Genomic DNA, 25,146 nt, shown 5'->3' with positions numbered 1-25,146 from the left:
TACGTGCAGAAAGGGGAGATATTAAGTGAAAGTCATATTATATTCAAGATTAAAGAGTAGACATTGTTTTTCATCTTCAGTCTAAGGTTTCCTGACACACTGTTCAAATTTTTATGAAAGCAAAAGTTCCAATCTGGTACATAAATAATAATAAAACAAGTTTACCTTTCAAGAGGGCCACCAAATTTCTTGTAACTCTTGATAAACCTAGTAACAAAGATAATTTTGCCATTTATATGTATACTTAACTAACTACATTGCTTTAAAATGATACTAATATAATTATTATTCTAACGCTATATGGACAATGGGAAAAAAAAAAGTAGTGAGTAGGACATCTCAGCATAATCAAAAAACCCAAAGTCAGTTTTATTGGTTTAAGAGCTGACGTAAGTAAAACAGTAGAAGGTACAATTTATTTCAGAAATTGCTTTATTAAATTTACAAGAGATAAGATTCAGCAGCTGGATGTGGATTTACAATACACTGAAGTTTCATGCATTGTTATGCCCTATACAGTAATAGGAGCAATTTGCAATAGGCGATTTGAAGATTTTGGAAAACGTAACATGAAAGATACTCTCTCTAGGACTACATAAGTGATGGAAAGAAACTGGGGACCTGGGGATAGAAAAGAATGAAATAAAAAGAAATAAAAAGAAATTTTTAAAAGAATATTTATTTCTTTAATAATCAAGGCCTCAAATAATTAAAGCAAGAAGTGAAGCCCTGAAAAAAGTACAAATTTGCCGTGTTGTTAGATGAAAATGGAAAGGCAAAATAAATCTTAGAAGTTATTGCTCTAACTAGAAATATTTTGAAAAATGTACATAATTTTAGAGAAACATGCATAATTTAATTTCAGAAGCAAAGTAGCATTTAAAAACTCCAAAAATGTAAAGCAAAAGAATTTCTTCTCTACCAAAAAAATATGTTAGCACTACTGTATTTGTAGAGATCTGCTGTAGAAGACTCAATCAACATTTTACATTTTTTCATTTTAAAAAGCATAACATTAATTCAATTATAGTGTTAAGAAGTTTAAAAAGAAAACAAAATCCAGTCAAATTTTTGCAGTTGTCACCAGAAAGATTTACATATTCTTTCAGCACTGAAGTTTTACATAAAATTATGTGAAGTGTATGACTTTGCTTGTATGTTATAAGAAAAGCTCAACCACTGTAACAACTGGTTTTTGAAATTACTGTCTTCATGGGTTGCAAGAATTAACAAGTTTTAAACAATCAAGAAAAAAAAAATCTAATTTTATCCCCATTAAAATGGGTTCAAATTCTTGCTACGACAGTTCACTATGTCTGCACCACGAGTACACAAGGTAGAATGTTAAATGCCTACAATAAAGAAGTTTCTAAGAAAACCAAGGGAAAAAAAAGACTGGTTTTGGTACTGCCAAATGTTGTAAAAACAATACTACTAAAAAAACTGTCTCATCCCTTTAAATATCCATGTCCTCCCATATCACAGAATGGTAGAGGTTGGAAGAGGTCATCTAGTCCAACCCCCCTGCTAAAGGAGGTTCACCTATATCAGGTCACAAAGGAATGCATCCAGCTGGGTTTTGAAAACTTTCAGAGAAAGAGACTCGACACCTTCCCTTGGCAGCCTGTGCCAAGGCTCCCTCATCCTCACAGTAAAGAAGTTCTTTAAGTGGAACTTCTTGTGTTGCAGCTTATGTCCATTACCCCTAGTCTTACCACTGGACACTACAGAAAAGTGTTGCCCCATCCTCTTGACATACACCTTTCAAATACTTGTAAGTATCTTACCTCCTGATCTCTGCATCACTAAATCCTTTAATATTTTCTCGAGGAATTGTTCGTGGTCTACCACGTTTTTTTGGTTTTTTTCTTTCTGAGATGGAGTCACTATCAGATCCAGAGTATCTTCTGCTCCTACTGCGCCTCCCTTCACTTCCATTAAAGCTGATCTGGAATTTCAGAATAAGTAGTTCAAAGCTATATGACTGACAAACGTAAGTCTAACTTAGACTGTAAAAGATATGTCTTCAGAAAAACTAAAATAAATAAAAAATCCAAACCAAAACCCATGAAGAACCCCAGATATACAAAGTAGACCAATGGCAACATAAAAGTACAAATCAGTTAGAATTAAGAGACACCTGTTTTGCACAGTTTCTCATCCTTGGGAGCATATATATTTCTTCAAGTTCTTTTTGTCTTTCTTCCTCTTCTATTCTTCGCCGCTGAACTTCTGGAATGATTTCTTCCCAATTTCTTGAATTTCTTTCTGGTTCCAATTCAATATCATCTTCATCCATATTGGAAAAGTTGGCCACCTTGTGTATCAGAATATAGATGTTTTCATCAAACCAACACATGATTGTATTTGAAAAAGACTGACCAATTAACAGTTTAGGAAAAAAAAGTTTTAAATGACATATTTTATGCATTTACGTATTTTATATATGCTATTGTTTTCTACTATATAAAATTTATGCATATAAAATGCTTCATGAAAGATTGTACTGAAACTATTTTTATTCATTTATGAAACACACACAGACTCCATACAACATAGAATCACAGAATGGTAGAGATTTTAAAGGACCTTTAAAGATCATCTAGTCCAATGACCTGCTAAAGCAGGTTCACCTAGATCATGTCACACAGAAACACGTCCAGGTAGGTTTTGAAAACCTCCTCAGAAGGAGACTCCACATCCTCCCTGGGCAGTCTGTGCCAAGGCTCCCTCATCCTCACAGTAAAGAGGTTTTTCCTTATGTTTAAGTGGAACTTTTTGTGTTCCACTTGTGTCAATTACTCCTTGTCCCGACACTGGGTGCTACAGAAAAAAAGACTTGCCTCACCCTCTCAACACCTGCCCTTTAGGTATTTAAAAGCACTGATAAGCTTGCCCCTCCATCTTCTCAAGGCTAAATAGCACCAGGTCTCACAGCCTTTCCTCATACAAGAGAGTTGTTCCAGTTCTCTGATCATCTTTGCAACTATCCCCTGAAGTCTCTCTAGAAGTTCTCTAAAAGTCTTGAACTGAAGAGTCTAGATACAGATAGGGCCTCACCAGAGCAGAATACAGAGGGAGAACTTCCTTTGAACTTCTGGATACACTCATCTTGATGCACCCAGGACACCACTGGCTGCCTTGGCCACAAGGGCATATTGCTGGTTCATGCTGAGTTTGTTACCAACCAGAACTTTCAGGTTCCCCTCTGCAGAGCTGCTCTCCAGCACGTCAATCCCCACTCTCTACTGCTCTATAAGGCTGCACCTCCCCAGGTGCAGGACTCTGCACTTGCCCTTGTTGAACCTCATGAGGTTCTTCTCTGCCCAGCTCTCAAGTCGGTCCAGATCTCACTGGATGGCAGCACAGCCTTCCAGTAAATCAGATGAGAAACAATGAGAATCTTTTTCTTCTTTCAAAAGATGACCAGTAGACATGCATAATGAAACACATCTCTGATGTCTGTATGACTGTTGTTGTTTGACATCCTTCATAATAAGGCTAATAACATTCCAATGCATGAAAAATGCCAGAAAACTACAATAGTAATATAGCTGAACCACATATTAATACATGATAGAAATCAAAATATGTTGCAAATGAACAATCAGCAGGAGAACTGCTTAACAGTCTGAACACACACGTCATACCTTTTTGTCACACGAATTACAGTATGTTCAAAGGATCACAGTTAAAACATCTGGCATTCAACTTTACTTCAGGGCTAAAAGTTATTTTTAGAAGTCCTTGACTAACAAATGCTAACTTTATATTTTGTGTTCCATGATACCACGGCTGCTTAACAACAAAAGCAATCAATAAACCACAAAACTACCTACAATTATAATTATGAATGCATTCATAAATACATCTTATTTTCTTAGCAAAATACATCATGTATTTTTAAATGTTTATACATCAGTATAAACAAGTAGGTCTCCTGTATAGGTGAACAAACATTGTATTTATTAGAAGAGACCTGAAGTTGCCTTACTGAGGCATCTATTTCAGAGGAATGAAGAGATGGATGGGTATACAAAAGAACAAACATCACTGTTTATAAAGGAAAGTGTAATTCTTGCAGGAGGGAAGGAACATAGCAATACCTTGAACTGTGAAAGCAATTCATCTCCTACAGTTAATGGACCTGGCTCATTTTCCCGAGTTTCAGCCCTCTTCAAGATTTCATCTATATCCATTTCCTAAAAAAGAATACGTTTCTCTTTACAATGAAGTATCTTGTACATATTTTTGGTTGTTTCATCTATATAATCCAGAAACACTACTTACCTGGGGCTCCTGCTCTTCCCCTTCAGGTTCTTTAAAAAGTTCCTCAGCACCAAATTTCAAAATTGCTGATAATTCCTCCTTATTAAAAGGTGTTGAGCTGAAATAAAGGAAGTTTCAGGAAAAACATTTTATCTTAGCAATCAATCTGTACAAGTTCTTTATGAGTCTATTAAGCTTTCTTTTTACCGCTAAATAAGAATTATACATCTTTTAAAACATATTTAATATGCAAACATTTAGCCTTGTCTTACCTTTCATTAAATAATTCAAATAACTTACATTTTTACTTGCTTGTCAAATATACTTAAGGATAAACTACTATGGAAATAAATACAAACATACCTTGAAGGAGTAGAGCCTGTATGCAGTACAGTTTTCCCTGTAGTGTCCATTCTCTGAATTACTAAATGATCTAACACCATCTTTTTCTTGGCTCTTTCAAGGATATCTTCTTCTACTGATCCTTTTGTGACCAGCCGATAAATATTAACCTACATATATTTTTTAAAAACAGTAAGCATCAACAAGGAGAAATTTCAGTCTTCACTAAGTATCTTCTGAATTTATCACCTGGTTTCAAATATGTAATACTAGTTCAATCATGTTACCACAGTCTTTTCATAAGCACTTTATAAACTCTTAGACCTATCTTTTATAAACTTCAGTGATTTAGCACAGGTATTATTGTCATATTTCCAATTACTATTGTATGTCTTCTGTCAGAATGAAACCTGAAGATAATTAAGAAGCATCTAAGCAAGGCAGACGTGCCTGATGTAACTATTTTCTAGAATGACGTCATGCCAATGAATGCACAGAATAGATAAGTCTAACTCTTTTCCCTCTCCTATCCATATAATACATCTGGCATATTATCTCTCCATATAGGGAGACTAAAAAAACAAGGAAGTTAAATAAGCATCACTAACACTTTCAGACATACACAACAAGTATTCATTATTCTCAAAAATAGTGCAAACAGGAAGTACAGAGTTACTGTACAGAACAATCTTGCAGGTTTGGAGCTTAAAGTTGAATGTGCATACCTGTTTCTTCTGACCAATTCTATGCGCTCTAGCCTGTGCCTGCAGATCATTCTGTGGATTCCAGTCAGAATCAAATATAACTACAGTGTCTGCAGATGCTAAGTTGATACCTAATCCTCCAGCTCTGGTAGACAGTAAAAAGCAGAAGTCCTGAAATAATAAAATAAGAAACAGTTTACATACAATAATTGTAATATTCTTAAAGGAACCAATATGACACTTGTTCATACAGTCTGTGGCACAGACTACAACATCACACACTTCCACTTCCATAACTGTTCTATAATTAAACCTTAAGTAGAAAGCAAACATTAATATTAATTTATTTTATAAACAGTTACTGACTTCTGAAGAGTTTAAAAGAAGGAGCATTCTAGAGAATTGTAATTGACCAAAACCTACCAACCAAACAAGACTGACTTAAAGGTACAAAATCCCTACTGTTAGAAAGTCCCCCTCCTGCACTTACTACCCGAAGCCTCGAAACACTAAACAGCTATGCCAGAGCAGGGAAGATCCTTGAGCCTACAGGTAATCGAGTTAAGAGTCAGGAAGCAAAAGTCTTCAGCCAAGTTCAAGAATGTTCAACATGTACATGAACCACACAAAAATGGGATAAGCAACAAAGTGAAAAAGTCTGTAGATAATAAAAAATTATTAGAGGCAACTATGAAGGAGTGCAGAAGGATCTTGAGACATGAAAGACAGTAAAATTCATTTTAAAAACCCAAGAAAATCCCTGCTTTCTGTACAGCTACAGGAAACAGCAAACCATTAGACTCAAGAATGAGTCCTGAGAATTGTCCTGGAAATTTTGCTCAGTAATGGCTAAAAGCCATAAAGAATGTTTGGAATTTTTAGGAAAGAAATACGAAATATAACTGAGAACATAATTTTACTGTTGCACAAAGATTTGCTTCCATTTTTTAAATGCATGATGTTTAAATTCCTCTTCATCTCAAGAAATGCACAGTGAAACTGCTATCCTTCACTTGCTCAGCCCAACCAACAGCCAAAACAGCCTCTGCTCCCTCAAATCTGCCAGTGTAGGACACAAAAATTTACATTGATCAAAGGTATGGAATGGTTTGCATATCAGGAATGCTAAATAAGCTACAAATCTTCCAAATCAGAAATTAAAGAATCTGTAAGACATCTATGTGTTCACTGACTGCTCACGAAGAATGTCTAAAAATCAGTTTTTCAGTATTTCTTCCAGGACAAATAGACAGATGCCAACAAATGAAGATAACAAAAGCCAGATTTGAAATAACTAAAGATGACAGTATCTTTGTTGATGCAAAGATATACACAAGTTTGTTTTGGCCAATGTCAAAGGATGTTTTTGATGCTAACTGCTTGTGCAACTTCTATGCTCTTGTAAACATTGTTCAGCTATATTGTACACACCAACAAAGCTAAGGTTAAGTCTATGTAGCACTTACACTGTAATTACTTTGATAAAGAGCTTTAGAAAAAAAGTATTGCTACACAACTGCTAAGGAACATTTTCATTAGTTATTTGTTTTCTACTTGACCTCTTCTTAGCGAAAAAAAAAAATAGTGCATTTAAACCCTATATTCCAGGCAATAACAATGAATTATTGACACATTCCTCACTTCCCTCAGCTTTCATTTTTTGTGCAATGTTTCTTTTATATTTCTTTGGAAAAAATAAAACAGATTCTTTAGGAAAAAAAATACCATACCTCTGATCCTTCTGCATTAAAATGATCCAGTGCTTGTTTCCTCAATTCCCCTTTTATTGATCCATCAAGTCTCTAAAGAGATTGAATACTATAGTTAAAAAATAATTTTGATACTATATTAAAAATTAGAGCAACTCGAATTCCCAACTGCCAAAATTGTAATGTGAAGGAAAAAAAAGTAATGCAACATTTCACATGAATTTTTGTTTAATTTCAAAATACTACTCAGCATACAGCCAGTTTTGCTAGAAAACAACACATTTCCTTATATCACTTGTAAAGTGGTAAAGATCACATAATCACAAAACAGTTCAGTTGGAAGGGACCCCTAGAAGTTATCTCATGTAACTCCCCGAACTCCAGTAGGGACGGCTAAAGCAGGTTGGGTAAAGGGGCTTTTGAATGTCACAGAGGATGGAGATTTCATAAATCTCTGGACAACTCATTCCATGGTCTGTCACCCTCAGAATAAAGAAAAGATTTTTTTCATATATTCAAGATCAAAGGTTGTTGGCTACTACCACCAAGATTCTTACCTGAAAAGGAAACTGACGATATTTCAGATATTCTGCTAGGATGTCCAGCATCCTCACCATCTGTGAGAAAATCAGAACTCTGTTGCCACGTTCTCGAAGACGAATCAGCAACTTGTCAAGAAGGATTAGTTTCCCACTGCTACGTATTAAATGCTACAAATCCAAGCAAAATATATTATGAAATAAGTTAATCTCAACACTAATATAAACTGCAGTTGAATAGACATTCATTGGAGATTTGATTTTCTTTCCATTGTGGGAAGAAAAAAAAAAGTAAAATTCTGACATTCCTTAAGAATTTTATAATTTAAAATTTGCATTTAGAAAACAATATAGACTTCTAGAACAAAAAAAAAACCCCACAAAACACCAAATTCACGTGACCATAAAAGATCACTGCTATATAAATTTAGTAGTATGCTGCATTAACTGAAGATGAAAGTTTACTCGGATTTGAGCTTAGTTGATTCTTATTGAAATCAACACCATTACTAACGCATGTATTTTTAAAAGAAATGCTTTGTTGAGTTTCATTCTGTAAAGTCATATGTTAATAACTTGAAATAAACATATGAGCTTAAAAAATTCAGCACTTTTATGATGTAGGCCCAAGTTCTTTGTTACTAGGTAAAAAAAAAAAGGTAACAAAAAAATAGTTTTTCTAAATCCTCTATCTCAGCACTACTTTCTCTTCACTTCCCAACTTTTGAAAAGAAAATAAGTAGTGCTGCTTAATTCTCTAGGTATTTTAAACAAAGTCTATCAATCGAGTTTTTCAGGCAGGGGGTAAAGTGAGAGTAAACTTGTTTGTGGTGTCTAACACTGTAACCCACTTAAAGACTCTTAGGCCTTCCCAGCTCCATTTAGAATAATTAAAACAGAAAGCCAAGCAAATGTGAAATTTAGTGTTGAAAATATTAAGCCTCTTTAAATGAAGATACTTGGGACAAAATTTTAGGGAATACAGAGTTTTGTGTTAGGTGCTTTTTGCTTTATGCCAGAAAGGCAGAAGATATTTGTCACTGCACAAACTAGTAACTTTGGGGCCTGGGCTATAATGAATGTTATGGAGTCAGTCAGAAACGAAGAAAGTCTGCAGTTTGTCTGTGAATTGCCTTCTACAGCAAAAAAGGACAGAAAAGAATGCCTATGTGATAGCAAGCTTGAGCAAGGGGAAAACAGCAGATTGTAACAGAAACAAGGTCAAAGCAAGAAGATAGGACAGGACATTAAACAGGACATTGTTAGAAGACTGAATAGAGCATTCAGTTTAGTATTATACGATTGATTGTACTTGACTAATAAATTGTAACATATGTAACTAACAATAATATAAAGTTAACTAAATGAAAGCTAAGCATAACCATAGTGTGAGAGAAAACTAACTGAAGGCCAAACAGATGGGGTGATATTTTAGACACAGTAAGGCTGATGTTTTAAGCACAATAAGGATGGGGTTTTTACACAATGAGGTTGGTGTTTAAGTTGTTACAAAAATGAAACTTTGAGGCCTTATGCATAGCGCATGATGCTTAGTATTAACTTTTTGCCATGAATTGTAGCATGTACACAGCATTTGGAAAAGGTATATAAGTGATGATTATGTGACAATAAATTGGAGCTGATGCACATCATATTGGTGTCTGGTCACTCCCGTTTCGCGCAACAAAGAACCCCTGCACAAAGAAAAAGGAACCGTGCATTTGTATAAACTGCATAAGCAGTCTTCTTAGCTGCCACTGTGCTTCCCAAGAGTTTTTGTACAAATATCAGTTCTCCTTAACCAAAACAAAAAAGTAACAACAGTACCAGTAAAGATGTTAATTATTTCAATCTGTTAAAATAATCAAACTGGGCCTTGGATGCTTGTTACTTTCCCTTTAACTTTGGCTGTTTGCAAGCATAAAGAGAACAGTGTTTGATTATTAAAAAACCTTAAAAGCATTCTGCTATCATAGATTACTGGTATATCGCTTCCTTTCACATTCATTTTATTTACCCACTTTTTTCGTAGTTTTAAAATAGGTCTCAAGTTTATTTTGCATGAAAATATACAGGCTGTTTCAAACTATTTTGGTTTTACTTTGACTGTAATTAAAATTGGGGATTATTAAAATTGGGGTCTAATAATTGACAGTTTATTTTTCAGTTTCAATTAAGAAAAAAAGATCAATTCACTTATATGTAAAATCTAGGATGCACTTTTTCCACATAACCTGTATGGAAGTGTGTCTCAACACACTTCCATAAGAATTAATGAATTATCAGAGCACTACAAAACTGTGAACATTATAAATGTAAAACAGAACTTTAAAAACATTATTACTCATTTAGAAGTGGCATTACCTGTAAGGCCTCCTGTTTATTATAGAATTCATTATCATCTGGTGGTTTAATGAGGTAGCAATGGTTACAACACTTCTTGAGTTCCATCATGATGTTCAAAAAGCCTGAAGTACTGCCTTTTGAACCTTTACTGAGAGCTTTATAATTCCTGGTTAAAATCCACCTATGATACAAGATACACAATATAAGTAGTTTCTAACTGTATGTGGAAGACAGGCAGATGTAAGCTCTCAAAACATACACAATCTAAAGATAAAAGCAACTCCCAAAATAATGTACAAACATGCAAACAAAAGAATCTACATGAATAAACATTAGACCAGTATAACTCTTAATCCCTTAGTTCACAAAATTTTGCTGTTTTAAAACCCTAGGTCTTGAAGTTCAAATTCCATTATAAAAACTATTATACTACAGTAAATTGCACATGGACACATCACTACAACAAAGAGTTGTGACTTACTTGTAATATTGCTTCTGCAATGCACTCATTTCCATTCTCAGAATTTGCTCAACTTTAGCAGGTAAAGACTTTTCTACATCCTTTTTAACTCTTCTCAGCAGAAATGGTTCAAGTTCTTTGTGAAGACTTGCATATCCATACTCTCTTCCTTTGCCATGCTCCTCTTCAAAATCCTCCCAAGAAGAAAATCTTCAACATAATAGAGAATAAGTGTGAAACAGTGACATATTGTAAATGATATGAAGAAAAATTAAAGAACAGTAATACAAACACAAAGTGTGTGTAAATATACAAAAGCATACCCCTTCTGTTTAATTTACACAACTTCTGTATTTTCATCTCACAAGAAACTCAAACTACTTTGTAAACAGAAGAATGGAATTTTCCCAAAAACATTTACAGAATTAAAACTATTGAATTTCAACATCTCCCAGCATTTTCATCTTTTCACAAGGATACTTACCTAGATGCTTCCAGAAATTCCATTATTACATTTATCCAGAGAAGCATAAAAGAACCAGCTGCATGGTTGGACTTGTGACAGAACAAGGGACTATTTAATATATATTTTGCAGCTTGGACAGTTCAGCTGAAACATAACTGTTCTCTGTGCTAATGGACCAGGAGAGACATTATGACCAAAAGAATAATGGGTACCAGACCATAGTGGCTTTACTTTCAGGTTCTGAAGAAGTTAGTACAATCCACAGCTCAAACTAAATGGAGCTATGGTGCTTGGAATTTACCAGATGTTTGACAGGAACATGTGCTCTCACACACGAGCTCTAATTTATCTTGGGTAGAAACAGAAGTCAGTAAAAAATAAGGTCAATGCAGTAAGCTTACAATATGCAAACCATTTCGGAAAAACAGCTGACTGAACTACAAGATAATGGGTAGCTTGGTGCAAACTTGTTTTGATTAATAGTATTAACATAGAAGAGACTTCATTTTACTTCTCCAGAGTAAATTCATACTTAAGCAAAAATTAAGCCATTTTTCCAGGTTCTGATTCACACATCAATCCTTCATTTTTGTGGACTGCTAAAATGGAAAAATGTGACAACTGCTACCAGCAACATGAAAAAATACAGACATATACTTTACACAGAATACTAACATTATCTTTCAGTATGTTTCTCTCTATAGATTCTTAAATCACTACACTACTTCATGATTACACACTTGATTAAAAAAAATGTTAAAAGAGAATCATATAAAACTCTTCCTTACTTTTCTGGCATGATGAAGTGCAACAAAGACCAAAGCTCTTTGAGTGAGTTTTGCAGAGGGGTTCCAGTAATAAGAAGACGATGATTAGATTTAAAGTCTATTAAAGTCTTGTACAGAAGAGAATCATCATTTTTTAAACGATGAGCTTCATCAACTCCTATGAATGCCCAACTCAGACCACCAAGGAATGACTTAAAAGAAACAGAGAGAGGGGAAACATACAAATAAACGCATTGCATAATTTTCCACATTTCATAACCAAGGCATAAACATAATCACTTCCTGGTTTATCTTATTAAATATGGACAGCTGTATGATTTTAGTATGGCTTTTACATTTGCCAGATTTAAATGAAAGGCTATGTAAGCATCCCAAGAAAGCATAAATTAAAAGGGGAAAAAAAAAAAGAAGCAGAAAGTCTCGTCCATAATTTTTACATGAAAGGAAAAAAGTTACTATTGATCTCTTCTTCCCCGCAAATACAAACAAATCAAGCTTTTTGACTATCTATAAAAATTTCTATGTACTGTTAGAAGGACTAACAATAACTCTGCATGCTACCAATATGGAGACAGTATTAATACATATAAACAATCTACTGTATGCACAGTAATAAAGGAAATCTAAATGGAATTTCAGAGTTCTGTATCAAGTTTTTGTAGTAGTGGTTGGGTTCTTTATCACTTCCTTGATGGTGATCTGCAAAGAAATAAAGCTTTTGAAGACGGAAAAGAATTATTACAGTAATAAGAACCTCAAGCAAACTGCAGAAAAAGAAGCGTTACCCACTGAAAAAGGCTGAAAGTCTCACCACACATACAGTAATTCTAAAGTGCTTATATAAAAACCAAACCAAACATACACATACACACAACAAAACTCCAACCATGTGCTGCCATACTTCCAAAAGCAAAAGCTATCATATTCTCCATAAATTTAACGACCAACAAACCAAATACATCCAAGTCTAAACAGAGTTCTAGACTGGAGAAATTATTTTTATCTCCCTGAAGAAGCGTAACTACCTTATCCTTCAGCAAAATTTCATATGTCGTTAGAAGTATGTTGAATTTTAATCGTTTGGTTTGTGGATGCATCCACTCGTGAGTTCTTATCTACAAAAAGAATCAAGAGAAAAAGGGTCTTGTTGATTGGGATGAATTTAAGTACTATAGCAATGAAAATGTTTAATGACATACTGTAAATAACATGCCACAAAATAAAAGCAGAACGTATTAACATATAAAAGTCTGAACTTCCAACCTAAGGACCTAAAAAATATTTTGTTTAACCTTCTGAGTAAACAGCAAAGAATTTCTATAAAACATTTTTTACTTTAATGGATAAGATTACTAGCATCCAGAAAACACATGAAAAAAACCAACCTATAACCTTTCAGGAAACAAATTAAGATTAGAACTGGCTTGCTCACATATTTGTTTTTACTATATCCACCTAAATAATCATATGGCAGAAAATAATTTGCTTTCAAATGCAAGACTCAATCTTTAACCCTATTCACTATGAGGCAGGAAGGAAATCGGTCACATATCAAATAAAAAACTAAGCTTTCAATCTGCATCTTAAACACACAATGTTTCGATAAGTGTTTTCCAAAATATTGGAGATTAGATGAGGACAGGAACACAAAGTGAGTCTTGTTTATCTAAATGACAAAGGGAAACACTCACCATATTTCTGCTAGTTATATCTCCTAAGTAAACTACAGCATTCATTTGAGGAGCCCAAGTTTGAATCTCTCTTTGCCAAGATGTCAAGGTAGAAAGCGGCACGACCAGCAAGAAAGGCCCATACAACTGATGTTCATGAAACAAGTAGTTGAGAAAAGAAATTGTCTGGATTGTTTTACCCAGACCCATTTCATCTGCAAGAATACAGCTATTCCCTCTAAAAAAAAACCAAAACGGAGAGTGTAGAGAAGGTGAGGGATTGGACAAAAAGAAATACTTATCTTTTGAGCATAGAAACCAGTCATACAAGTTTTCAAGATTTTTTAACTATGTATCTTGAAGAAGTTTGTTTACATAAAACCAATTTCCAACATCCACTCCAATACTTTAATGAAATGAAAAAAACTAACAAAAAGCTTGCAAATATTCCTCATGAGTCTAATTTTAAAAGTGTAATACTAATGTTGACATTTCAGAAAAGTTTGAGTTTTTTTGTTTTATAGTCTTAGGTTTGTTGTGTTTTTTAAAAAGTACAATTTAATCCCATGGGGAATCAAAAGCAAAGAAACAAAAGAGCTTTGCTGTTTCTAGTAACAGCCACAGAATGAAAAGCTTTGCTACTTAGAGCAAAACCACTGCCTTCAGCTCTCTAATTTGAGCATACTGTATGGAACCCTCCTCCTTTAAAAAAAAAGTACAGAAAAATCTTTTGTAAGTGCTTACAATGTATGAACAGAAAATCTGATTTCAGACTCTACTTACTTGCACCATGAGTGAGCAAGCCAATTCAATCCATTTAACTGATAATCTCTTAACTCTAAACTTTCATGTCCTCCAATGTAAGATGGTTGCTTCTTGAGTGCAACAAACCTTGGCCTCTGCTTTAAAACCTGTCAAAAAAAAATTGATCATCAGTTCTACTACTCACTGAAGTTATCAATGACTATTGAAAAAAGTAACAGTAGAGATCTCCTGTGCCACCAAGACTAGCTTATTATCCATTGATAAAAACTAGGCCATATATAAACACAAAGCAATTTGCAAGCTGAAACTGGTTTAATTAATCAATTAACATAAACTCACTCAAAGTTTACTTTTAAAACACTATAAAACCAAACTGTCTACTGAATGTCAGTAAAACCACAGGAGATTGGTATCTATAAAGAGCTACTCTTAGTAGTGATATCTCCCTTATATATTACTATATCTCATTATTAGTATTCTAAACTACCTTCAAAAAAATTTTCATAACATGTATGTTATCTCTGGATCCATGTAAGATTTTCACATTTTTGCTATCACAACTTCTGTGGTAGCTTGAACCTGACCATCAGCTAAGACACCAAGCAGCTGCTTACTCATTCCCCACACCAGTGGGACAGGGGAAAGAACTGGAGAGACAAAACCACGAAAAACTGGTGGGTCAAAATAACTGACTGGGTGAAGGAAAAGAACCCACAATCAAAAAAACCCAAACCCAGACATAGCAGAGAGAGACACATACCAAGTCTCCAAGCAACAGCTACCTTCAAATGCCCTGCTCAGTCCACACTTGTTTTCTTGCTCAGTATGACATTACATGGCATAGAATAACTACTTGGTCAGCTGTATTCTTTCCAACCCCTTTGCCTACCCCCAGCTTTCTCATGGTGGGAAGGGCACAGCAAGAAACAGAGAAGGCCTTAACACTGTGCAAATACTATTAAGCAACAGCCAAAACACTAATGTCTTATCAACACGGTTTAGGTCACTCACCTTGCAATCCTTAAATGGAGTGGTCTTGGATTGATTTCGGCTAAAGTACTCATCAATGCGTGTCTGAAACTTTTTAGCAATGAGAGCACCATCTTCCCAGCTACATTCTGAATAAGGCAGACCCTGCCATTTACAATAGTAGTCTGGATAGCCAGCTGCTGATTTCTGATTTGAATGAGCTGCAGAAATGCACCAGAGATGTCTGATAAGCACTTAATACTTCTGTTATCTAACGAAAACACTCATTTTGGGTAATAAGACAATATAAGCTAGCTTCATAGTAGAGACAGTCTGACAATTGTCCTCTTTACTGCATTTTGGTTTGGACTAGAAGTCAGTGATACTCATACTTTAAATTTCTTTACAAATGGAACATATAAACAGTGAACATACAAAATTCTCAACACTGTTTTCTGTCCATAAGTTTGTAACATACCAATTATTCTTTCCACTATCTGATATTGTTTATGTAGATCATCTGTAAGTTCCTGCTGGCAGTTGTAATATTCCACATCTTCTGGAGAAGCATTTTTCAACCTGTTAAGAAGAATTACTTTACAACACCTAATATATTGTACAGTTATAAAACTAAAGGAAGTTCAGCAGCTCTAAATCTGAAATGTAAGCATCGCAGGCATGTCACTTAGCTTCTTTGAAGGGACAACTTGGAAACTCCTACTATAAAATTGTTGCATCTCACCTAGTTACCTCATCATTAATGTCTGAGAATGCTTATCAAGAAAAACAACTACTACAGCTACAGGTGGTACTAGTCATGCAGCTAATTCAGAATAACCTATTCTCAATACTAAGTAGTCAACTTTACTGAGTATTTGCATGGAACTGTGTTTGGGGTCGCTAACTCTATAAACACCTTATCATTAAGTTGCTAAAAACTCCACTGGTATTCACTGATTAGATATACTAATAAACCAAAAAAGTGACTTAAAAATGTATGATTTCTTCAGAGTTTTGTTCTCAGGCTTGAACTTCAGGTTTGAGTAAAAAAACTGAATTCTTGAAAGTAATCTGAAATGGCTAATGTACCAAGAAAACACTAATAATCTCTGCAGTGGTTCCTGAAGAACTCTGATCCAAGTAAAATGACAAAAATCATTAAAATTTACAATTCATTATTTATTTTTAAATACTACTCGTCTTGTTAAAACTCAGTTTATAACACATATATATTAAAAATCGGGTTCAGAAGATTATCTTACAGGCACATGTAAGGAAGCTTCAGCTTTTAAAGTTTTTGTCTTCCTGTTGCATTGACACTTTAATTATGCCCTCAAATAGAGGTAACACCTCTCAGTAACTCAAAAGAACATCTACATTGTTACAAAATAAGTATCATGGAAATCTATATAAAAATATTCACCATCGTTTTGTTTCCTGATCTTTTTTCTTATAGTTGTCCAGTTTCTTCATTCCTTTTACATTTTGTTGCTTCAGAGTTTCCTCAGTTTCCCAGGTGTTATGGATGTGTGACCAACCTTTCCATTTAATAAGATACTGTATTTCGCCTGGCTCCTTTGACTTTTCAAACCCAGAGTTTGGGTCACCATCTGCCTCAACTGTATATATGGTAGTTGCAGCACCTGTGGCTGAGAAAGAAATCACATCATAAGCCTTAAGTAAGTGTACGCTGCCATAAGTTAACCAGTAAAAAGCAAGTAGTGATACTTTCAGATGAGCATATACTTGGCTAGTATCTACAGCTCTCATGTCATTAATTTGGACAATTACGATATAAGATCTGTTAACATATACACAAGCAGTCAAAAGAATAAAAAAAAAAAAGCTTCTGCACCTAACCTGCAGTATCTTATCTTTCCTCAAGAGAATTTCATTTGCAATCTTAGTTTTTCAAGTGGTCAACACGGCATGCTCCACTAATACTGTTTGTTGTCTGGGTATAATTAATGAAATAAAAAAAAAAAAGGTGGCTCTGAAGTGCAACAGGCCAAGGGTTTAGGGTTTTTGGTTGATTGGATTTTTTTTTTTTTAATAATTATAATCCTAATTTGTAGATTCAAACACATAAACAGAACTACTAGACACTGCATCCTATTATTGATGGAAATATGACATGCCTACCACTAATCACAAAATACTTTTAAGAGTTCACAGACTATTGCAGCACTGAAATTTTAGATGTATTTTGTACTACAAAATTCTACATATCGCATCATGTACAATCTATAGAGCAACTGAAATCAGAACCTCAGTGATTCAGTCTTGCCAACACCATCTTTTAGGGTTCATGTTACCAGTCAGCTCTCCTGTCTAGTCCACTTTTGCCACTCCACTGTATATAATTTCTACTGACCAAATATAACTGAACTGGGATAACAATATGGTATGCATTTATGTGATGTGGAGCTAATCTTCCACTTAATTTTTATTTTCTACTTAAGCAATTCTACATTTTACTTTGCAACACTTAGAATGAACTTTAAAAAAATGAACATCCTTATGAATATGAAAGACAAAACAATATGATTGTTTGGTAACTTTAAAATTATTGCTGTTTGTAACCCTCACAGGGGACCTAGAGCTAAGAACGTCTGCTGAAGTTGCACCACAATGTACTCCAGGATCTTAAGAACACTGACAGAAAACAAAATAAATACCTCCTTTTCGTCCAACTCTACTGTCCATGAACTTCTCTATAGTTTCAAATTCATCTTCTTCAGCTTGTGGGACATCTTCCCCACAAACTTCTAGCAAATCATCAGAATCTGTCTTAGTTTCTTCAGCTTCCTTGTAACTAATGTTGACTGTTGCCTGGCGACGAGATCCTCTCTTATCATAATCATCATCATCATCACCATCTTCCTCCTCCTCATACTCTGATGAATCAAGTTGCCTTTTTTTCAGTCCTGCACTCTTTTTCCCACTTTTTGGCTTAATTCTTCAAGACAATAAGGTATGACACAACAACAATGTCTCAGTAGTGACAACTATAAATCTCTATTGCTTTCTCAATACATGTATTTCATGAATGCTCAGTTACACTACTTTTAGTTACAGCAGACAAGAAAACGTATTCACTAGAACACATTATAGTATAGAACACATTATAGTATAGTAACATACTACGTAGCTTTACAAATACTCCGCTATTTTTTTTTTCAAATAAGTATTAGTGTTTTCGTTTGCATGTATAGTAGCAGTGAATACTCTACTGCTAATTAGAAATAGTATCAGAGTAACCAAATGCATGACTTCATACCTGCTTGGAGGTTTCCGACTTTTGACCTTATTTTTTGGCTCATAGTCAGATTCACTCTCTTCATAACTGCTTTTCTCCCTACCTTCTTCTGTTTCAGAATCAGAATCGGTTCCTGATCCTGAGCCTGATCCTGACATTTGCCAGTCTTCACTGTACATATTGAAAGACAAAAGAGTAACTTACATTAGGTTGTTGTTTTTGTTTTTTAAAATCAGGTATTTCAACATTCTTCACAGGAATAAAAATATTTTAAAAGTTATTTCAGCTGATAAGACAGAAAATTGTGATCAATGAAAAACAGGTAAGTAGAAGTGTCCAACAACTTCAAGCAGAACTGAACCAAGTTTTCTGTTATCAAAAGGTAGACTTAAAATTCAAAATAAAACAAAAATATGGCTATCTATATGAAATTCAGCATGGATGAATTAGTTAAAATAACATAAAGAAATCAAAGTACTTAACAAGTCTAACTGCAAATATATATATTTATCAGAACTTACACATACTCATATCATCAAACTCTGTCATGTTATATACTGAAGAGTTCCATGCTGTCTAATGTCTGTGGTTGCTGTGGCACACACAGCAACTTGGGCACAGGAATGAAAAAAAAATAGAACACAGAAACGCTCCGAAAAACTTGAATTGCAGCAACTTGTGAGTGGTACTGGCTCTTAAAAGCTCTTACAGAGCTCCCAAATCTGTGCTTCACAATCAGACAACACACTATGAGTAAGACACTTATGACTGAGCAGCAAGATCTCCTTATTCCTGCTTAAATGAGAACTTTACTTTGCAACAGGGAGGATATAACTTTCAAATTAAGAGCATTTTGCCACAACTCTGACTTTATACAGGAAAATTTAATCTTAATAACTTATTGAAAAAGAATGGAAAAAACCCCTAGTACCTATCTACTGAAACATTGCTAGATCTTTAATAAGGTTTAGATCTAACTGACCAATATGTTAGAACAACAGTAATGTTCATTAAAGCTCAAATATTGCCAAGAAATCTGTTCCTTAATTTTCCAACCAGGAAGGGTAGGAATCAGTGTTTTGATTCCCCTATTCTCTCTTCCATGTTTTCTGAGACGTTGGGTCCTGGAGGAAATTATATTCCAATTGTTCCAGTCATCTAAAACAAATATGTATACATGCCTATTGCACAGACAGCAGATGGCCAAGAGTATCTTATTGAAATACTTCTTCTGCAAATGGTAAATTAAAAAAGTAGTAAGATAAATGCATAACTTGTATCTATTTGGAAATATAAAAAATAACAGATTTAAAGCACCATCCTCAAAAGCCTGATCATATATCAAGTTACATATTGAAAATCTCTGATCTGCATGTCAGGTGACAACTGCAGATATATTTAAAAATTCAAAGCACTGGGTATATGAAGTGATTTGGTTACAGGTCCCTAAACTTAAATATATTTCCTGTAACAGAGTGTGCTACTAGATGCAATCAAATTCTTAACGAAAAAAAGACTGAATAACAGGTCTTTGCTGGGCAAGAACTATTCTGCATAGCTAGTACTCTTTTTTTTTCTAACTATCACTTTTTAAAAGATATTATACTGGCAACCCTGAACACTCAGGTGACTCATGAGTAAGCAGAAGATGAAAGATAGAACAGCTGACTTACCACACACCACTCATAAAGAACACAGGTCACTGCCGCTCACTATCTCAATCATGACATATAATCACAAACTTTTTGACTATTATTTAAAAGGAATTTATTTTCAGTTAAAATGCTTTGCTAATGAATAAAGTTAGTTACTGTCCAAACGATAATAACTTTTAAACATGTTCAAGAGAAAACAAATTTGTTGTGAGAGAATCTACTTAGATAATTTCCCATTTCTATAAAAAATTTTTACAGAGAGTCTTCAGCTCAAAAATAAACTGCAATTAAGTATATTAAAAGTAAAAGCACTGATGAATGTTTTTGAACAATACTGCAAATTCTTTCTCTTAGAACATCTTACTTTGGAAGTTCATTTTAAATATTCCAAAATATTTATCAAAATCACAAATGCAAGATCAAGATGAATTTAAAAAGTAACTTAAGCATTTCAGGTGTGGAGAAATGAAGAATTAATTAGGAGTCAATGGCACTATCACAAAAAATTATGTGCTATTGCTTCTCAGAATATCTTACTCTTTATGCTTTTTCCTCTTTGTTTCACTGGATGAATCATCTGCAGAATCTTCACTACTTGATGAGTCCTGAAAAAAAAAAACCCCGAACAACAAGTCATTATCACAAAAAGAATTAATGACTTGTAACATTAAAAAGATAAACCAGTTCCTAGCTTCAAAATAGAGGAATATTATTCATGTTTTACCTTCTTCATCCCTCACAGTGTAGCTATTAATGCAGAATGAGATACAAGATTGCTACTGTTTTTGTATTTATCCATCTATGAATACATTGTGCCAGCACAGCTCTTGAGAATATCACAAAAAACCCCCATCTTAAAAAATAACCATTGTTCTTCCATAAAACCAGTCACAGTTAAAGATGCTTCATGCTAATTAAGATGATGATTCTACCAAAATCCTAATAAAATCTCCTACCCTCAGGAACTTTCTCACCTTTCACATTCTCTCACATCTAAACATGTTTCTTCTTTCTCTAACAAAAAACAAGAATTCTCTTAAAATGAGATTTTCCTAAACCAAATATCTTCATGATTAAGTTTGATCCTGAAAAACATACTTCAGAAAGAGAGTACTTAACAATAGCTGTAAATGAATGCTTTAACAACAGGTGATTCAGTTCTGTGTTCAACTTGTAATGATAAGCTGATAAACCAGAGAACACCAGACCAACCAAATGAGTGTGACTACATTGTATAGTTTTTGTAATGACATAGAAAAAGTCTGCTTTATAAATAAATCCCATTTTATAGTCACTAGTGTCCTTAAAAAGAAGTTCCAACTGCACAAAGTCAACATGAGGGGACTGGAGCATCTTCCTTATGAGGAATGGTTGCAGGAACTGGGGCTGTTTAATCTAGAGATGAGAAGACTGAGGGAGGACCTCATTAATATTTTACAAGTATATAAATAGTGGATGTCAGGAGGTTGGGACATTCCTTTCTTCTATCTAGTGACAGGACAAAGGGTAATGGATGAAGCTGGAACACAAAAAGTTCCATTTAAACATTAAGAAAAACTACACCACTGTGAGGATGAGCGAGTGCTGGCACACGCTGCCCAGGTTTCCATCCTCGGAGGTTCTCAAGACCTTCCTGGACACATTCCTGTATGACCTGACCCAGGTGGACCTACTTCTGCAGTGGAGTTGGACTAAATGATTTTTTGAGGTCCCTTCCAACCCCTAATATTCTATGATTTTATTATTTTTTACAGGTTATGATTTAGGTTTTAAAATACCTAGAATACAGGTGTTAATTTTAAAATGTAAAAATTCTTTTATCGTAACTGTTAGAAAATTTGCAAAAATTTAGTTTTCTAGTCAAGCTAACTTTATATAGAAACAAGTTCAAAAATAAAGATATCTTTTATTATTTAATTGTCTTTACAAAAGTCGAGAAACCAAAAATACAATGCAAGTTAGTACTTTGAAAACTTTGTCCATGCATGACAGAGTATCAACCTAAAAAGACCATGAAATTGAGGCTTCTATAATTTTTATAGAGCTCAATTGAAAACAAGTAACTAGAGAGATGTTTACCTTCCTTTATAAAAATGTTGGTGATACAAATATTACTTTTGTAGGCTAAAAACAGAATATGATTTGGCTCTACATAATTTTGTTCTAACATATGAGACATTGAGATGGGATGTTTACATTTTAAAAAATCTACAGATTATATTATTCACCTCTTCTGAACCACTGTCTGATGAGGCTGCCTTTTGTTGTAGCTGCTGCTTCTTGAGCACTGCTGATCTTTGCACGGCAAGTATACTCGGACTAGACTTCCAAAACTGTAAAAGAATGGAGATGTTAGTAGATGTCAGTTACATCTACTGAAATTCTCCAATTTACCATATATCTACTCTCCCAGAGCAGCTTTATTTTAGCAACTGAAAAAATAAAAATCACTAGAAAATACTGCATGCACTAATAATATTAGATATCTTTTTAGAGTAGCAAGACTTCTGCATAACAGAATCTTATATGACAATTACCAGGAAAATTTCTACTGCACATTTAACATGCTCGTATGTTAATAGTTCTGTAGGTATTGTTCAGCAAATTTTTACACTGACCCACATAAATCCGTTCAAACCACTTAGCTGATAATGTTTTTGTTTCATACACTAATACTGAAGTACATGAACAAAATAAGACAGTCCTCAACAGTCTTCAATTCTTGTGGTCACTAAGACAGGATTATGGAGAATGAAAGTAATTTTAGCCCACTGAAGAGAATTCTACAGCCCACTTTTTCCTCAATTCAGATGACTTATGGATAAAGAAAGTCAGCTATATGTAAGCTTGAAATTTTTAGATAATTATAGAAACTAAGCCTTAGAGAGACAATGTAAAAATATAACTTCAGAAATGACATTAAGTGTGCCTTTGTCTTGCATTAAGTTCCAGTAAATCACCAAGTGTTTCTGCATGATAAAATTAGGTAACCATTTACCTCAAAATACTTAAAAATGCGAGAATTTTAAAAGCTTCCAACTAAAGTACGTGAGAAACTTAGCCCAATGTTTTAAGACAGCTAAGCACATGCATTCATTAACATGACCAAGTTAAAATCTAATTAAAAATGCATTACCTCTTTTTTCATTTTTTTAAAGAAAAATTAAAACTGCTCTTGAAACTTGCACAGAAAGATTTGATTTTTTTTTCCTGCCCACACAGAGTTAATTTATCTGTTACGTTTACCTCAGATCCATCAACTTTTGGTGGCTTAGCTTGAATTTGTTTCTTCTCTTTACATGTGCCAGACTCTGATTCTGACTGAGTGCCTGACTCAGAACCAGAGTCAGTGTCACTGCTGCCTGACTGGCTGCTGCTTCTGTCACTACTGCTTCCAGAGCTTGAACCAGAACCAGATGCTGACCCAGAATCATCATCGGATGGGCTGCAATGAGAAGTTATTAGGATATCACACAATTGTCAGATCACAGGATTATAAGGAAAAAAGACATCCCATCTTCACCTATAAATCGTTAAGTTAGACCAGACAAATGGGTAGCACACAAATGAATGTAGTTGATTAAAGAAGTTGCGATGAAGTTAAAAATAAATAAGAAATGAGAATGCAGAGTGTAATCTGATAATTCTTTGTGAAGCTTTTGTGAATTCTTTGTGAACAATGTAAGAACGTGGTGGGGGCTGGACTAGATGATCTCTGAAGGTCCCTTCCAATCCCTACCATTCTATGACTCTATGATTTAAATCAATATGGAGAAGTCAAACAAGAGAAATAAAAGTGGCAGAGATGTTTCTTGCTCACATGAACTTTCCACCAAAAACCCTCCAAAATCCTGATTTAGCTCAACCTCATATCAAACCCCATATCTACATATAGATACATATACATGCCCCAGTTAAGTCTACTCCATAAAGGCCTGTCAAATCAAAATATAAAAGATTGTTTTCAATCTCTATAGCTCAGTAGTATTCCTTAAAAAAAAAAAAACATTTAGAAGCACATCTCTCTCTCTCAAAAAAAAAAAAAATCTATGCAGATTATGTTTTCCTGTTAAAATAACAGTGGCAAAATTCCCCAGACAATTACAGACAATTCTGAATTGGTCATGGTATTAACTTGTGCCACAGCACTGTCCTTAGTATATACTTGAGCCACTGAATTATTCCACCTGTGTATTTGTTTTATAACAGATTTAACACACAATAATTAAATATGTATTTTATAACCATTCAAAAACTTTGAAATATTTGGTGTTCTACAAGAACTTCACAAAGTAGCCAAGTTAAAACTTTAGTAAGGTTTCTTATTAGGTTAATACTACCATATTTCAAAAGTAACGAGAAAAAACATTGGAATCACTCCACCACAGAGCAAAATAGTTTCAAATTATATACACATTGACTGAAACACTTAAACATGGTAAGCATGAAGCCAGAATTGAAAATTCTAAAACCAGAAGCTGATATCAAAATCTACCTGATATCTGGCAGCACAATTAATCTGGTTGACAGTCTGATGGAAGTGGAGCATAGAGGAGAGACGGCAGATGCTCTGCCTCAGAACGTAACTCTGCTTTTGCTAACACCAACAAAACCATACCAGTAAAAACCAAATTAAACTATTCATATCAATGCAGAACCTCAATCAGCCGTAACAGTTCACTTTAACAGAAACAACCAGACGATCACAAAACTTCCTTGTTCTGGAGATGGGGATACATGGAGAAATACATTGCCGCCAGGTTTCCTTGCACCTGCCATGAAGAAAACTGGGACAAATTGTAACAAGCCTGCTCCCCACCTTACCACTTCTGTCAAAGATTTACTTCTAGGCATGATGTTGTAACACTAACCTTGCTTCTCAAATAAAGCTGAACATCCATTACAGACTATAACTAGAGTTTAAAGATAAGGTAACTATTATATACAAGTAAAATCTCTTCAGAATATAATCATGGAGTGCCATTAATTTCTGGTAAACAGTTTAAATATAAACGTTCGGTGAATCTGATCATTATAACAAAACACTACATCTCAAAATGTTGGAAGTATATGTCTGGGAGACTGTGGAGGTCAGCACTAACTACAAACAAATAAATACTGAAGAAAATTTATCATGGAGAAACCTTGAGACACAAGTAAATACTAGCCAGATAAATCCTAGTGACAAAAAGCCACCAAAAATAT

General features: G+C 34.3%; 1 protein-coding gene across 9 annotated transcripts in view; it reads right to left on the bottom strand.

The window, feature by feature from the left end:
• CHD1 (chromodomain helicase DNA binding protein 1) overlaps positions 1-25,146 on the bottom strand; it is a 63,475-nt gene that overhangs the window by 19,146 nt on the left and 19,183 nt on the right. For all 9 annotated transcript variants that reach the window (XM_062019431.1, XM_062019423.1, XM_062019430.1 and 6 more), the window contains exons 4-26: positions 23,188-23,386; positions 22,170-22,274; positions 20,479-20,546; positions 18,308-18,457; positions 17,706-17,986; positions 16,451-16,676; positions 15,506-15,606; positions 15,070-15,248; positions 14,077-14,204; positions 13,315-13,531; positions 12,649-12,738; positions 11,624-11,814; positions 10,391-10,579; positions 9,928-10,090; positions 7,582-7,734; positions 7,046-7,117; positions 5,337-5,486; positions 4,633-4,781; positions 4,291-4,387; positions 4,107-4,202; positions 2,141-2,317; positions 1,788-1,948; positions 166-207 (exon numbers count right to left, since the gene is read on the bottom strand). In XM_062019431.1, the coding sequence (XP_061875415.1) occupies positions 166-207; positions 1,788-1,948; positions 2,141-2,317; positions 4,107-4,202; positions 4,291-4,387; positions 4,633-4,781; positions 5,337-5,486; positions 7,046-7,117; positions 7,582-7,734; positions 9,928-10,090; positions 10,391-10,579; positions 11,624-11,814; positions 12,649-12,738; positions 13,315-13,531; positions 14,077-14,204; positions 15,070-15,248; positions 15,506-15,606; positions 16,451-16,676; positions 17,706-17,986; positions 18,308-18,457; positions 20,479-20,546; positions 22,170-22,274; positions 23,188-23,386 (3,384 nt within the window). The remainder of the gene's footprint in view (positions 1-165; positions 208-1,787; positions 1,949-2,140; positions 2,318-4,106; positions 4,203-4,290; positions 4,388-4,632; positions 4,782-5,336; positions 5,487-7,045; positions 7,118-7,581; positions 7,735-9,927; positions 10,091-10,390; positions 10,580-11,623; positions 11,815-12,648; positions 12,739-13,314; positions 13,532-14,076; positions 14,205-15,069; positions 15,249-15,505; positions 15,607-16,450; positions 16,677-17,705; positions 17,987-18,307; positions 18,458-20,478; positions 20,547-22,169; positions 22,275-23,187; positions 23,387-25,146) is intronic.

This window comes from Colius striatus, chromosome Z, assembly GCF_028858725.1.
Source record: "Colius striatus isolate bColStr4 chromosome Z, bColStr4.1.hap1, whole genome shotgun sequence".
NCBI lineage: Eukaryota > Metazoa > Chordata > Aves > Coliiformes > Coliidae > Colius > Colius striatus.
This window is presented reverse-complemented; position numbering and strand designations above follow the sequence as displayed.